The sequence below is a fragment of the Priapulus caudatus genome, unplaced genomic scaffold (assembly GCF_000485595.1).
Source record: "Priapulus caudatus unplaced genomic scaffold, Priapulus_caudatus-5.0.1 Scaffold458, whole genome shotgun sequence".
Taxonomy (NCBI): domain Eukaryota; kingdom Metazoa; phylum Priapulida; class Priapulimorpha; order Priapulimorphida; family Priapulidae; genus Priapulus; species Priapulus caudatus.
Genome location: NW_014577519.1, coordinates 101,514 through 118,883, shown reverse-complemented (window position 1 = coordinate 118,883; position 17,370 = coordinate 101,514). Strand labels below are relative to the sequence as shown.

The window sequence follows — 17,370 nt, the reverse complement described above, 5'->3', positions numbered from 1 at the left end:
CACACACACACATACACACACACACACATACACACACACACACATACACACACACACGACTTACACCATCAAGCACACCATGTAGCAAAGATACAACGAGTAGTAGCATCAACAATGCCATTTCCTGATACTGACGGCAACAAATGTTGACATTTGCTCATATTTTACGTTCAGAACGAAGGCTAATATCGAAGACTAAGACGAAGGCTAATATACAAATTTCTCCAATGAGAGCAGATAGCGTATATGGTTTCTGATGACGGCGGACACTCATCGTGCTGCGTCATGAGGTGGCTCACAGCGGGGAATTTACTGAGCTTGTGCAACAAAAGCTACTATCAACGGAAAGATGGCCAACGAAATGACATAATCGACTTTCCATCAGAGCAGCTGCTGCTCGCGTGCTGAACAAAACACTACAACTCTTCATGAGAGCATCATATTTCCTGCAAATATTGCACCATCATATGACAACATTTTAATACCTGTGTACGCACCCGTGTATGTGTAGGTGCGCGCGTGTGTGCGTGTGTGTGTATATGTGCACGTCCACGCGTGTGGGAATGGTCACCATGAGAGCCGATAGTCACTGTATCGAAGTTGATCTAATTTGCCGCCGCTACGCGTAATAAACGTAACCTAGAAACTATCCACTGCTCAACCACACACTGCATCCAAGATGTCCAACGCACCTTTGTAATTTTGCGAAGCCATTTAGACAGGTCCGAGTCGTTGGGAAACGACAGGTAGATGGTGCGACCCGCCTGCAGAGCAGATGTAAGCCTCAGACAACGGCTATGGTTCTTGAATTTCACTTCTTCCACCCTACCCTTCGCCAGCAATAGTGCCTGTGGCGTGCCCTTTTTCTCTGCTCCTGGTGAGAAATAAAAATTCATTAGCATAATGATATGCAGCACTACCACTAAGTAATTTTGAATATTTGTTCGTGTCGCCCTTAAATCTTTAACTTGTTTTAATAAAATTGTTTTGACAGTGTTTTGATAGATGAACGGACAATAAATGTCAAATTAGTGCTTAATAACACGTCAATGTCGACAAAAATCAAACGCGAAATTGAAAGTGTGAGTTCTTTTCCTGTAATGTTAAACAACAGAATAGGCCATGGTTATTTTAATTGATGGGTTTTTAGTTCTACTCGTACATCAGAACTGTCGGCAAACTGCATTAAATCATAGTTAATAGAGTTCATTTCTCATCCTCGCATTTAAAATCTATTTTATTACGTTGATTCGTATCCCCCGGCAATGCAGATATATATATATATCTAATTTTACACGACAACAGCATGAATTTTGATATCATGTGTGCCATAGCTGCTATACCCTATGGCTGTTTTCTTACATACTTCGTAAAACAGAGCCAACAATAGCTAGGTAGAGTGTATCATTCAGCAAGAACTGCACGCGAGCTCGGGGACACAAGCCCATGCTGTGTAGACGTATACACACACATCCCAGTGGCATTGACCTGTGGCATACATCTATAAACGGGCCGCTACATATTGAGCAGCACACACGCGGGCACTAACGTGAGTGTATGCATGCAGTGCACTCAGTGCAACTGTACGCGTGCAGTTAACAAATGTACAATTCAGTTTCATTAAGGGTTTTGCCAGTTCATTCAATATACGCATGAACACGTTTAGAGCAGCATATTGCCACATATATAGATTAGAGGATACATTCAGCCAGGATAATATACCTTCTAAAGATATCTGAAAGGTCTAAAAACGATACGAAAAGATCGTAAAGATGTATATGTACAAACCTCTCTATGCGCTTGGATATTATTTTAATTTTTATTAATTTACTTATTTATTAATTAAGATACTTAATACTATAGATTAACTCAATCCTTGATATTTGTTTACGTTGGAAACAGTCATCTATTTGTGGCATGGGTATTTTCCTTTCGCTCTCAACTATCCGCACACCTGACTCAACATCCTGTGTAGCTCCAGGCAAATAACAGGGTACGAAATCACATTCAGAAATTATCCAAACTCGTATACTTGTATCAAAAAACCAGTTTGCACAATTAGTCCGGACAACTAGAAATTGGCTTGTCCGCTAGTCGTCATGGACACGTGCATTTACTGCCTACGACTGTAATGCAAACATCATTTAGGTAAGGCAATGACACCTTTAAGATCTGCGTTTTCTAGAGACTAGATTGGTGCTCAATACATCAATGTGCTCTAGATACAGTTCTAGGTGTCGACTTTTACCTATAGTAACGATGTGTAAGCACCGGTCATTTCCTGCACATTTCAGTAAACGTCTCAAAAAGCGCAATCTAGGCGCGATAGTCCTACAATATACTGCTACATTTAAAACGTGTTAACAAAGCCTTCATTTGTTAATTCAATTACACTCTTAGTCAAACAAATTAGTCGTAGACAATACAATTAGTAGACAAAAAAATGAAAATGTTGTCTGATTTAGCTGTACCGATTTTATCTAATTTCAGATTAATCCTCCGCACTTCAATATGGAATTTCCCTACGACATTTAACAAGGGATATTATACACGGACATGATTAGGCAACATGTACCTGGATATATAAGGACTCTGGTTCCAGAGACGACAACCAGCCGTTTGACCCATTGATGGAACACCTTGCCCTTTCTGACGTATAGCTGGGCCGACAGCATGCGTCTTGAGAATGTGCCGTCCTGAATAGGTTTTCCTGTCGTGGTGATATGAAATGGAGAGATACATGAGCAAAAATGAACTTACACGACTTATGCCTGGAGTTCTACGAATAATTGAACAATATCATTCACTCTTCATATCCCCTGGAGGTCGCCCATCCGCCAATAGTTGACGAGATTATTGACTTGGTCGGAAGCAGTGCTGTGTGTTTGAATGCAACTTTAAAATTTAATCATCACGTATATTATCATGCACGGATTTTGCTCGCGACGTACCGGCGTAAAACCGTATGAGGTAGCCGAGCTCCTTGCTCTGTCCGACCTCCTGTATTCTGCAGATGTCTGAGTAGCCTATCTTCGACAGGTACTCGTTCTGCAGCGCCAGCGGGTGGTCGTACGGCTCCAGCCGACGTATTACGTCGCCGTTGTACTGCAGATGCAGCGCGTTGCTCTGAATGCCTAGCTTTAGGCAGATCTGATGGCACGTGGTGCCGAGCGAGCAGGGCAGACAGCGCGACTTCATCGCGTGCGAGTTTGGATCGTAGACGCGCATGAAGCCGTGGTTCGTGTCGCCCAGCCAGCCATCCATCTCCAGCAGCTTCTCCGGCGGCTGCGAGCGCGAGAAGGACGACGAGCTGCTGCTGCTCGCCACCGGTGACCGGTCCCTGTCGTCCGAGTGACTCTCGCTGACGTCGCAGCTATCGTCATCGTCGAACAGCATGCGCTGCGCGGGAGAGCGGCCGCCAGAGCTGCGGTTCCGCGTGTCGACGTCCATGAATTCCTTCCACCAGTTCTGCGTCTTCGCCGTGTAGCTCGCCACCGAGTAGTTTGAGCGGATCGTCTCTCGTCCGAACTTATCCATGCTCGTAAGGTTTTACCGTGTAACTCGCACGTACATGTTCACAAGAGGCGCGCGCTCTCTCCCTGCGTGCAGTACGGTAAAGGATGTACTGGATCGTACGAGTGGTCGTCACGCAAATTAGACAGATTTAGGTATAGTTAGGAGGAGCTAGAATAGGTTATGTAGGTAGGAGCATAGCAGTAGCGACCACCGGTTTAGTACTTTACACTAGCACGACTCAGCATAACCGCCACGCTGGCATGCTGTGACTCTCGTACAACAAGCTCGGATTAGTTATGAGTTCGTTGTTGTTTGAGTGTAGATATCCGCGACTCTAGTCACTATACTGTGCCTTCACACGCGGACACGCCAACACGGGGTGACAGGGTCTAGACAAACGCTAGAGACGTCGTCGCGGCACGGCACTGAGAGAGTTGAAATCCTGTTTTGGTTCTGATAAAGTATCCACGGCCAGCAGCAAGCTATCACAGCACATCCGCCTAAGCTAACGCACGCTCCAGCGCACTAGCACACCTCCGTGTCCTACAGCTAGCTGACTGGTAACTCCGTGAAAGTTGTGGATGGCACATAACCTGTTACGCGATACGCTCGGGCGGCTTGGTGGAGATTTCTTCAGTTGCGGACGAATGCGTATCGACACTAGCGCCGCCACTGATCACTCCGCACCGTCGACGTTCTCCAGACTTATCCAAGTTCTACACAAAGACGTAGCCGCTATAGACTAAACAAAATACAATATGAAAGTGAAGCTGACATCGTAACGAGAACCTAAAGCTCTAAGGAGCTGTCCCCGCGTTCATACCATTGTATCAGACGACGCGTGTCGACATTTGCTCACCAGTCTTACAAAAACGATTTTATTATCTAAAATCTAAGGGCTATGCCTCGATTTTTTATTAGGGAAAATTTAGATTTCAGATGCGTAAAAACTTCTTTTATTATCATTTTCTATCGAGGAATCCATCCAGTTTCGTACCTTGCTCGACATTTGCTCACCAGTCTTACAGAAACGATTTTATTATCTAAAATCTATGGGCTATGCCTCGATTTTTTATTGGGGAAAATTTTGATTTTAGATGCGTAAAACTTCGTTTATTATCATTTTCTATCGAGAAATCCATCCAGTTTCGTACCTAAATTGATTATTATGGTACATTTTTTTGGACTTTTTTTCCTGGATACATTATTTGGACTAGCACGGATATGCACTAGCGTATGGCATACAAAAACCTACGAACAGCTGGAATAAATAAACTTATTCTTCACTTTTTATGATGGTTCCTTCTTATCGGTTTTAATCGATAATCGGTTGATCATTCAATTGTAGAGGTAACCGATTACGCGATTGTGTATTCAATTGTCATTGCGAAGATCAGCTGTGCCTGAGACCTACGCATGGTACCAAGAGCTAATAATCCCTTAGGTATTATTAGCTCTTGATGGTACGCAGTGAACCCTAACGCCGCGGACGCGCCTTTAAGCTGTACCGCTTGTTTTACAAACACGGCTGCTCCCCGCGCGCTGTGCTTGCCGTAATTTGTAGGTAAATTAGCCTGAGTTAATTGACTGGTTTCTACACATTCCTTGTATTTGTTAGTACAAATGGGTGTTCAGCACTTCCCTTTAAAGCTAAGGGATTGACCTTTGCTTTGAGGTTGCACATGTAATAATACCGCGCGTTACGACAACCCTGATTACGCAAATTCCCTTATACGTAATTTGTGAATTATAACCACTTTACTCGCGATACGTAACGAATATTCACTCTCGTGTAATTTCTTTGAAATGGATGGCTGGGGTTTTTTACTCACAACGTGGCCTGTTCAGTCGCCGCAAATTGAATGTATGCCGCGTCTGGCGGATCATCTTTGATACGAATAACATACCGCTTTGTCAGATTACAACCTTTGGTGCCACCCCTGTCAGCTAGTAATAGTGCGCCTCCCTCTCCCTCCCCGTAAATCTAATTTTGAACTCTTATTCCCCTCCCAGTATTATCATGATAATATGTTACATCAGTAAATAATCAATATACGCGTAAAAAATTTCTTGCATTCATATTTGTCATTCTAGTGACTATTTTAGTTGAAGGATTTTCTCTGGAACGCATCGGCGTTTCTATAATGGCGCCAATAGCAAAACGTGATTCACCTTACAAACATTAACGATGCGTTTTTTCCGGAGCGCATTACTTATGTAATGTGGGGTATTACTGTATATGAAGCTCTGCGCGCGAAATCTCACAGCAATTTATTATCAATCATCATCATTATCTTTTATGAAGAGTACGAATTCTGCAGGTTCACATCAATGACGATGAAATATCAGACGAGGTGGGAAAAACTTGGAGCACATGCAACGCTTCACATGCACGAACGCACACACGCATTCACGTGTCTACTGAGCAACCTTCGGCTGAGAAATCGCCATAGAACCATCAGCCGATCGAATAATTTAATCGGTGGGTGAGGATGCCTAGATCCTCTCGAACCGCGATCACCTATATACTCATCGGATTTAAATCCTTTTCATTAGCGATGTTTTCTCGGAACGCTGTGCATAGAATGATTGCTATCGCATATTATATTCCGTTGGTTCTGACTACTCGTGCTCCAACGAACTCGCTCAGCCCCAGCTGGAGTCCAATCAAAGTGAACGTATACACTCGGTAAAGAGCAAAGTAGCTCTTTCAACATGATGGGATTAAAGTTACGTGATTAAGTTTCTCGCGAAAGTTACACAAAGGCGCCGCAGTATGCTGATATGCTTTTCATAATGATTACGCAAATTTACCGATGGGTACCACGAATGCGCGCAGAAAAATGGCATTCAGAATTTCAAATCCTTTTATCTCCATAACCGCGTCGAGGGCAGCTAGCATAATCAGAGACCTTATACATCCCCGTAAAAAGCTGCACTTGATATGAGACCGTAAAAATTGCATACAGTCTTTGACATAATTAAAACCCACGTGCACAATGAAGCGGCAGGATCACCCGGCCGCAAACGAAATAAAACGATAAGTTTCATCATATAATTGCATCAGGAATGATTAATAATAAATTATTATTATTAATTATTAATTATTATTATTAATTATTAATTATTATTATTAATTATTAATTATTATTATTAATAGATTATATATTATTATTCACTACTGATTGCATGTATTATTATGCATTATTAAATATTATTAATAGATTATCTATTATTATTCAATACATAGCCACGAATTTCGCAACATTACATAATTTGTTTAGCTTCAATATCGTCCGTATTTGCCGAGCTCACGTTATCTATTGCGTTAGTTAGTTATATCCCGGTAGCCAGACATTGCGTGACACTAATGTCTACACATTACGCGATAAGCGATCAAGTGACGATTTATATTATGGGAATTTTTATGTCCGACGTACGAGGTGGATGTCGATGTTATTCAAACCACGAGACAATTTACGAAAAACGAGGATTCGCGATGATAGACCTAAACGCATATTTATTTATATACAACATGAGTTATATATAGTGTTATGATATAAATTGATCTAACAGAATAATACTCATATTTATTTTTATACGAAATGAGTTATATATAGTGTTATGATATAAAATGATCTAAGATAATGATACGCTTATTTATATATACGAAATTAGTTACGTATGATGCTATGATATAAGGCAATGGTATAAGTTATATGTGATATGACTAAGGCATAGCACGATATTCACTTTCTTGAAATTAGCAGCATATGACCAGACGAAAGTAGTTTTTCTAAGTTTTGCCGTAAGGTTGTATTGTATTGCCGTTTATATCTGCCATAATTTATTGTTCACATTGTCTATACTCGTGTAATTAATTTAAAGGCTTTTTAGACTATTCGTAAGCTTCCAATGAACGCCCGTGATACTGGAATGAATTCTTAATTACTCCAGCCATCAACTTGTATCAAAACTGGTCAATCTTTTCCTTAAGGATTCTACTCTAAGCATCTTGCGTACGTATAGCCTAACTCGGCGTTCCAGTCCTGTCACCATATAGCTACAAAGGGGTTCATCACATATCACACACGGGCACAAATCGGGATGGAGAGGTTTGTGCATTTATCCGTGTGTAGAATGCACGCTGGCTAACTATAACCGATAACACGTATGAACAGTCGAAGCTCGGAATCCGTTAAAAGGGCTGTAGACTGCGTCACATGTGCCATATGCCACGAATCACGGCGGCTATACATCGTTGATATTTACCATGGCTTAGCAAAACTATACAGCATCAACATTTAATAAGCAAAACTACGGCGCCATATCTGTGTTTTACGATGAAGTTTGTCCGTTTAGTTGCTTAGTTGTTCACAATGAACAAACAAACAACAACAACAAAACAAACAAAACAAAAAACACAACAAACAAACAAACCCACATTTTTATCCATATAGATTTTGACAATTCTTGGCACAAATAGATGTCGCGTATCGCAAATGTTCTTCTGCTGCTTATTTCTTCCGATTCATTAAAGACATGCACCACAACAGTACTATATTTAGGATAAATGAATTTTTCGAGGGTGAAGAAAGGAATGTTGTACGGCATTTGGCTAGTAGCTAGGTAGAAATGAGTTGCACTTTATTTTTACTAGCGGATGGATCTATAGGAGTGACTATAGGCCATCACATATATGGGTGCGTTGCATCGCAGACTGCTGTTGATTTGATTTGATGGGACTATGGGCTTGTGACGTGGCGTGTGGCTGCTTCGAGCACAACGAAGTTAGAAGTACTATTTTACTATTATAGATAAGTGCTATAGGCTTGCTCACAATCCTCATCGAATCGTTTAGGTTTCTATAGTGGTATAGGACCACGAACACGCAGGCTAATTCTCCGGTCTGCGTCCGCTCTACCTCACACAGAGAGACATCGGGCCGGTAGAAACATAGGCTCTACGAGGACGGTTGTGTGTAAGCAAGCCAATAGTAATGCAACCCAGTCGTCTCTGATTTGATTTTTAAGATTTGATTTTGATTTGACAAACCAAAGTTTGTTTTAATAACAACGCCCGTGCTTATGAAAGCACCTCGCCTGCATGCCCTCATCCCACGGGCAGCGCCACAGGCACTTGGAACGTCTCAATAATAAAAAAAGTTAAATAAACACGAGATGTATTTACTACCAAAGTCTTAATGTTTCTCTACTCTCTTTCGCCTATTATTACCGGTAATTTACTGTAAATGCCATTCAAATGCTCCTCTGCAACACATGAGTACACCGCACGCACGCCGCTGTGCACAAACAACAAGAATATAGAGTTAGATTAGTAAATACATTTCGTGTTTATTTACCTTTTTTAAACGTTTCAAGTACCTGTGGGTAGCGCTGGGCGAAAGGCAACGGAACTTCTTAACACTCAGCTCCCTGCCGAGGCGGGCCTTCGTGGATTTCCGAAGCTGGGTGTTTTCAAACTCTCATCGTTATCAACTGTCATGCAGTACAGGTATGGAACGCCAATTCACGGCTATTATCCTTGCTCATGGCGTTCTAACCTGCTAGAAGGTAACACGCTGCAGGAGCTTTCCCACGGAGGAGAATCTGGGAAGCGTGACGGCTTAACGTGTGAGATTGCAATGGAAATCTGGTGTGTGTGTGTGTGTGTGTGTGGTTGCGTGTGCGTGTGCGTGTGCGTGTGTGTGTGTGCGTGCGCGCGCGTGTGTGTGTGTGTGGCGGACGCATGGGCGCGTAAGCCCTATGAGTAGAGCCTAGAACGTAGAGCCGTAGAACGTAGAGCCGAGAACGTAGAGCCTAGAACGTAGAGCCTATAACGTCATGCCGCGGTTGCTTTAAAAGAAATTCGCCGCGTGTGCTGTGGTCGTTAACCGCCCTCTGTAGGACCTTCTCTGAGAACGAACACAGACTGTGGCTGCTTAACCGCACCGTGTGTAAAAATAATTTGTGGTGATCGACAAAAACGTAACTACAAATATAATACGACGGAGAGTTTATTTTAGCACACTGCAAATATATAGCATTTATCCTGAGTAATAGAATTAAGAACTCTGCGGTTCTCACAAGTCGAACAATGTGGGGCAAGTTAATAATCGATAAAAATCATATTTCCAAATAATTCTTTGAAAATAATAATTTTTGACTTTGCACGTATAAATCCGTATACATGTGTTTAAATGGACATATTGCAATTCCACAGGGCATCCTGTTTCCTAAATGTTGGCCCTTTTGATTTACAGATATCGAGACGCATGCCATAAATAGCGTTTTAAAGTTGCTAATACCTTGATAAGACTGTCGCGTATAAAGTTTTTTTGGGGGAATAAATGTGTTTATTCGGCCTATTTCCACGTCACTATTTGAAATCGCGGCGAAAGCCAATTTTCGAGTTTTATTTACTTTGAACCATAATAGACACTTTTACAGTTTTCCCTTTTCAAGCCGAGTATTTTCTTTATAGTTAAACCTGTTATATAATGTACTTTTATTGCTCGAAACGAAGACCTCCGAGAGCGGGTCAATAAAAAAAAACGCAGAAGATATGGGTTTTGGTCGGGCACACCTTAGAACCATCCAGTAACGCAAGCAGTTAAGCATAAATCTCAAAGCCACCGGGAAAGGGAACCTGCATGTGAAGACCCACGAATAGTTAAAGAAGACCCGTGCGTGAGGTCTTAACGAAGACATTGTGATTATAGTAACAAAATTTTATAAGGCGCGCGTACGTCGTATTGCAATTGTAAATAGCTATAATATATAGTATATAGTATATATATATTATATATATATTATATATTATATATTATATTGCATTAATATTTATAAATATGTCGTCAGAGATAACACGACCGACCTTACGTATAAACGGATGGAACGTTCCGCAGACAGGACGCATTAATGGTCACATTGGCAACGTGAAATAACTCTAGAAATTAAAATGTCTGCAAACCCAGCGCTTGAACGATTATTGTCCACTGCTACATTAGGCCACTCTCAGTCACGCTCCGATTCTTCCCCAAAGTCCGTGCGTTGCGCCCGTTGCTGTGGGCAAACTCGTCGTACACGGAGCATGCGTAAAGCTGCGTCGTCTAATAACGGCTCGAATGCTGTGAGCTGCGGTCGCACACAGCCGCCGCTCGAGCACAAACAGGTAGCTCGCCTGCCGTACTCTTGCAGCAGCCGCGGCGCGAATGCATATATGTGATTATAAGATGTTATTCGTAGTGACACGGTGTCCAGCCGCTGCATGCATGGGCACTTCGGCTTCCCTCCGCAGAGTGGCGCCGTTGTTCTCATTTCGAGTGTGAAGCCGAGCGGACATGTGTTTGTCTCCGGCTCGTATGACACCATTAGCGGGTACGTATACCTAATGCACGAACCTACTGCAAACAGCAGCCGTGGGCGGCGCGCCTTACGCCGACGCTTCTCGTGTGTATGCCTCACCCGCGAGCTTATACGTGCTTGCGTATAGAAGGCAGAAGAAAGACGGCCATCGGCGGCACAGTGCGCTTAATCGTCGGATGAAGTTATCGGGAATTCGTCGTCTGAAAGGAAGCAACACGGAAGGTAATCATGCGGCCTGCCGTACGACACCTCCGCAAGCCATCATCACCTAGGGGGCGATTTCACAACACGTGCGGCGAGGGCGGAGTAGGCAGACGTGCGTCTGCCGACAGCTCTAGAGAGACGGTCGTCCGCGCACAGTGCGCCGACACAGACGACCAATACGTCGCACGCGCGGCGTGACGCGTGCCGGTCATCTTACGTGATCGCTAATTTGTCGCCAGAGCTTTTAATTGGCGCGTGAAATTCACAACAGGATGCGCAGAACGTACGCGCGCGCCCTGTCTGCAGGCGACCTCCGTGTGCCTCAGAGCAAGCGTCGACGACACACGCGCAGATTGTCGCGTCACGGCAGGCGTCTGCGGTTGGGATGAACGCATAACATCTGCGTAGCATACTTGTACCCATCAGGTAAGGAAGGATGCACGTATACGCGCGAGGTAAACGCGTAAAGATATAGTAAGAGATCGACTTGCATCGATGTCACACTCATTGCTTATAGCCGACAGCTCCCCGCCTGTACGTATGTACGCGCGGCGCTGCCGAAACTAATTAAGCAATTAAAACGTCACGTTCGTGCTTCGCGCATGAAACTTGCTCCATCAAAGTGTTTCTTTGGCAACTGAACACGACAATCTGGCTTACAATATGCCGTGCGTTTGTTAGTAGCAGCAGCGAAGCCATAATCCCACACGGATTGCACTTGCACAATGTCATGCAACCCACGTTAGAGATCGCTGCGTCACTGTGTGGTCTGTCTGTACACTGTGACGCCGCTGCACCATCGATATAGTAGCCAGCGATGAACTCGCACAATAACGGGTAGGATTCTGTTACCGCGGCTGCATAAATAACACCGCATCGCACCATTTGTGGATATACGGAAAGCATGATTTCGTCTGTTCTTCTACTGAGTGGATATCACAAGAAACACTGTTTTACCGACAATCACTATTGTGTTGTGACGTGCATGTAAGAGCACATGCATTTTCACGCCGAATTCAATAGCTTCACGCCAGACACTACGCGTTCCACCTAGTGAGAAAGTTTGCAATCATGTTTAGCACGCCAATAGTGACAACCGTTCGAAACTTCGCCCAACGCGACAGTCATCATCATCATCCTCATCCCCACTCACAACATCATCATCATGGTCCCCGACATGGTATCTTTAGTGGCGCGAATAGTCCCAGCACGAGCCCCCGCAGTAAAAACAGTCCTATCTCACCGAGGGAAGAGAAAGTTGAGAAGGGGGATTACAGTATGGGAGACCCTCCTTCCTGGGTGCGCTCGCTAACGCCCGTCCGCGGCACCGTCACTCCCGTCAGCGACGCCGACCTGGATAGCGGGATCATTCCAGCCGGAGCCAGGGCTACACGGCCGTCGACCGCTGCCAGCCGCTGCACTACGAGAGATAACAGTAACGACGATGCTTGGGGTACGTGATTACTTTATTGATTTTTTTCGTGTGTTATTATATAGTTGTCATGTATATTTGTATCGCGACCTACGTGGCACACATAATTCCCGTGGTGGCACTTGCGTGTCAGCATCGTATATTTATTTATCTCCTTGCATGCGCTATATACGCGTGTAATCGTAAATATCGTGACGCTGAGCGAGGTTTTGTGAGACATTAGTCGGTTTTAGACAGATAAAGGTTTACCTTAGATATTTGCGCAGCTGTGAACTGCATGCGTCGGTTTAAAGGTAAGGCGTGGATTATTCCGCTACGACTTATAGCGTGAGTACTACGATTTATTTAGGACAATTTCTAATCAGATCGCGAAGAACATACATTTAAAGGTAAGCATACATCGTAAAAGAGATTCTCATGACATATGATCACGTAAACTAAGGGCTGTAGAAAAACAACAATGACAACCAGGATTGACAGTGTAACGTCAACGGTTGTCGGACCGGTCACGCAACTGTCATAGATCTGTTTACAATATACGCTTGTCCGTTTGACATGACACCAGAGGAACATAATTTATAATGTGATGCGCGCGGGGTACTTCTATAGGAAAACAAGAGTGGCACGGGGACGCTAGTTATAGCAGGAGAAACTTCAAAGGTGATCCGAGTGCATGTGATAGTACAGATGAAGAGAGAAAGTAACAGCGGAACAGAGAGTGACACCAGGAGAAAGATGAGGCGGGAGGAGGTGACTCTAAGACCAAGCTGATACGGAAAGGGGGCGGTAGCCGTGGAAAGCTGACACAAGAAGTAAAGGAGCTGGCACAGGAAGGAGCTGACACGAAGAAGATAAACAGCCATGATTGCGATTGATGACGCAATCCGGTGCGGGTCACGTGACACTGTCGGACAATAGAGTAGGGTTATACTCGTACCTATCTCTAATTGCTTTTACGCCGGAAGCAGAGGAGATAGGTGATCGATCAGCATGCGTTGTACTAAAAATAAATCGCTAGAGTATCATACATACTAGTGTTGTAATTTTTGCTGTAGGAGAATACCCTGGTAGCGAGCTATTCGACGTTGCCATGTGCATAAACGCATGCAGATTGACATGCCGGCAAATATCTGTAGCCGCCCAAAGTTGACGATAAAGTATATATATCCCCAGCACGAATGACGTATAACGAACGGCAAAGACGCATGATTGTACTCCGATCAATGCGAATAATCTATCTTGACCAGACATACAAGTAGGCCTGATTCCGCATTTCATGGAAGTGAACGCAGGATAATGTACGCAGGTGAACATGTTACATGACGACTCTATAATCCTGCCTTGTTGAAGAAGTTACACTAATCGAGAACTTGAACGTATACTAGTACTATCATTTTCATTTTGTCTGCTTTACTGAGTGTTGCCATTCTATATCGAATATCCTGAGGGCAGAGAGCTTTAACTGCAATTCGCGATTAGATTTTAGTATCCGTGTGAAAAACGGGACAGAGCAGTAGAGCTTTGTAACGAGAGACCATGTAATCGTATAGCAGTGTGGCGGACACGTAAGTATTATTGGAAAGGTTGCCGATTACCTCTCACTGACGCCATGACCGTGAAACTGCACAAGGTGGACTGCAGCAGGCGCACGCACGTTGACCTCTCGCCGATTATAGCGCGAGAGAATAACGTGTACGTATGCTCAACCTTACACCGATTTCCTCTTATTGGCAAATTCGAGTTTCATGCTTCGTTCGAGCAACATTGCAACAAATTGGCGTCTCATCGTATTAGCTGATGTGAATTCTGGAAACGCCACCGAAGGAAGGATTATAGTATCGGGGGAATCGATAATCGATAATCTAGAACAGCGAGAACAGAGCGCAGAAAGCAGGGAATCGAAGAACAGTGTGTTTGGGGGTTTATGTGTACGGTACTTGACGGTGTGAACTCCCCAATGATTTAGATTAGGCCTACCTACATTCAGCATTCGGTATGCACGCTCGCGTGCGTGCATGCGCGTACGTGGACGTATATGGCTGCCGTTTCTTCCATCCGTCCGTCCACCCGCTTGCCTGTCTCTTTCTTTTTTAACCCTGCATTGCTCTCCCTCCCTCCACTTCTCTCTCCTACTTGAATTACTCTGTTGTGTTTTCAAACTCCTCCTCGTCCTACTCCTCCTCTTCTTATTCCTCGTCTTTTCTTCTTATTCTTATTCTTCTTCCTCCGTTTCGTCGTCGTCGTTACTCACCTTCTATCACCCTTCATATTGTCCTCCCTTCTCCTAGTCACCCCTGAAGTCAACGATCCTAATACTAGGTTCTCTTAGTCGATCATTCGTTCTCTTCCTTTCTCCTTCCCACAGCCATATCTTATTCTCCCCGTTCACTCTTTTTCGCTGTGATAATTCACTCTCATAATTTTTGAGGTGTCAAATTATGGGCTACACTTCCTTCAAGCATAAAGACATTGACTTTCAAAACCTTTGTTAAAGCCTACAGAGATACTCTCATATCCAAATAAGAATAAGCACAGCTTAATCAGGTTCATATAAATAGAATCTTCTTCTTTTTTTCTTATATTTTTGGTTATGATAACAATGCAAATTGCGTTTCTTGTTCTTCCTGCATGGGCATTGCCCCTTGTAACGCAGTTATGTTTTGTTTTTTGTTTTATTTAATTGGTTTGTGAATTGCTTGTTATGGTTTTGTTTGCATGTTTACAAGTGTAATGAGTGATGTGCGGTGGCTGTTGTCCAGTTGGTGTACGTGTTGTGTACAGAATTTTGTTGTTCAGCATGCAGTGCGGGATCTGTGATCATGTTCTCAGTTTGTTTTGAACTAGAAGTATTTTTTGCTCTCCCATGCACAGCTTATTCAGGTTCATATAAATAGAATCTATATTCCTTATATATATATTTTTGATTTTGTTCAAATAAAATTGTATTTCTTGTTCTATGGGCATGCATGTGCCTTGTAATGCAGTTGTTTTGTTTCCTGTTTTTTCAGTTTTCTTTTTTTGATTAATTGGTTTGTGAATTGCTTGTTTTGCATGTTTACAAGTGTACTGAGTGATGTGCAATGGCTGTTGTCCAATTGGTTCTATATATTTTTTATTTATATTCTTTTTTTTTGCGGCTTCAACGTGTGATGGTAGTTGATGGATTGTATTTGTGGGATTTTTTCCAGGTTGTGGAGTCTCTGGTTTCGTGATGCGGCCTTTGTGTTGGCTTTTCGTTGTGTGTAATTTGTTGCCTGTGCAGAGTGTTGTGTGATCTTTAATTGTTGTGCTTTAATTTTTTCTTTCCCTGTCAATTATTGTTCCGCTATGCGTCTGTGAGCGCTTTTTTTCTGATAGTCTATTACATACATATATATTTGGGACCTGCATATGTATATTTTCTATTGCGGTCTTCAGGCTCATGTGGACTCAGGGTAATTTGCATGTAGTTTATTTATTATTTATTTATTTTTCATAACAGCGCTTATATATATTTTTGTATTATCCAATCGTATTGTCATTCATGGTTCAAGTCTTGAATCAACTTTAAGTAACTAACTGTATAGTTAGCAAAGTGGCTGACTTGAAGACTGTATAGTAAATTCGCCCTCCCTCGCTGTATTTATTAAAAACAACTTGTTGTGATATATGTAACAATGTAATATACTTAAAAGCGTAAATAAATTTCAAAATCTAAAATCTAAATCTAAAAAAAAATCGCTGTTCTTCCTTTATCATTTTCTCATCCCTTATTTCTGCAATAAACCATGCATGCACTCATCTTACTCATTCTCTCAACCTCTGTCCCTCTTCGCCTTCCTCCTCCTCCCGCCTCCGATTAATTACACTGACATAATCAATATATAATTTTAATCTCTAATTCTATTCTACATATAATACAAACTATCTATCTACCCTCTCGTCCACCCATACATCAACCGCCGGCATCATCGCCTGCAGTGCATGTATCAGTGGGCGGGGTCTATTTTTATCCTCCAATCACAGGTCGGGGCAATTCGGTTCAGAGTCTTTCAGACGCATGTCATCTGTCATCCCACATCTATCATGTGTCATGTGTATCTATCCCACACAGCGATCCTCCCTCGTAAAAATGGGCATGACCATGTACATCGTGACGAGTGTCACGTGGTCTATGGTAGCTGCCATACTTTGTTTTCGTCGAATGAAATGTAGTTTGTGAGCGTGCGGATTTTTTCATTTCGAGAAATGCCAAGTTCTGGGAGTTATCAAGCGGTTCCTGTTGTCGCGCCTGCAAGTTTAGAAGAAGGTGCAGTATAATATTTAAGAGCGAAAATTTAGATTTGCGTAAATCTGCCACTGACCAGAACGGCAGAAGTGAACTGTGTCAATCTCTATCATTCACTGTAGCAGTGTTAGCTCTACTCTCTAGTACTATAGGCTAGCCCGCGTACAGTTGCCGCAGGGCTATAGAACATTTTCGCACAGATTTCGTAACACCACCTGGTCCCGAAAGGTCCCACGAAAAATCGCTGACAAAACGCAAAATGATCGGGCTTTTTAACACTTATTTATCTCCATGCATGGACATCTCACCTATCTTTTTTGAACACTTCCACAACTTTACACCATGTACCGGGTATTTATGCATTTATTCCTCAAAGTCTTAGCACTACTTGTGTTTCGTTTTCAAATGCAGTTGCTCGGCTTTTGTGTACACACGTGACGTCACCTGAAATGTACTAGGCTGAATATCATAGCTGCCCGTGTGTTTTGTCTACATTTCGGGTGACTGTTTTCGGGTAACTATGACTATATAGGCCTATAGTGCATACAGCGGACCCCTGGGATACGTTCCACAGATTTGTTTGT

General features: G+C 43.0%; 2 protein-coding genes across 9 annotated transcripts in view; one reads left to right on the top strand and one right to left on the bottom strand.

Annotated features, from left to right (window-relative positions):
* The window catches only part of LOC106810614 (PH domain leucine-rich repeat-containing protein phosphatase 2-like), a 91,421-nt gene extending 87,867 nt beyond the window's left edge, over positions 1–3,554 (bottom strand). The window contains exons 1-3 of the mRNA XM_014814030.1: positions 2,952–3,554; positions 2,576–2,710; positions 693–874 (exon numbers count right to left, since the gene is read on the bottom strand). Coding sequence (XP_014669516.1) covers positions 693–874; positions 2,576–2,710; positions 2,952–3,537 — 903 coding nt within the window. The 5' untranslated portion in view covers positions 3,538–3,554. The remainder of the gene's footprint in view (positions 1–692; positions 875–2,575; positions 2,711–2,951) is intronic.
* Positions 3,555–11,891: 8,337 nt separating this feature from the next.
* Positions 11,892–17,370, top strand: part of LOC106810616 (putative thiamine transporter SLC35F3) — a 48,800-nt gene continuing 43,321 nt past the window's right edge. For 7 of the 8 annotated variants that reach the window (XR_001394041.1, XR_001394038.1, XR_001394040.1 and 4 more), the window contains exon 1: positions 11,892–12,540. Coding sequence is in view for 4 of the 8 variants with exons in the window: in XM_014814037.1 (XP_014669523.1) it covers positions 12,159–12,540 (382 nt within the window). In the remaining 4 variants the exon portion in view is untranslated. Of the gene's footprint in view, positions 12,541–16,700; positions 16,808–17,370 lie in introns of those variants that run through there. The other variant, XM_014814038.1, reaches the window with a different exon arrangement.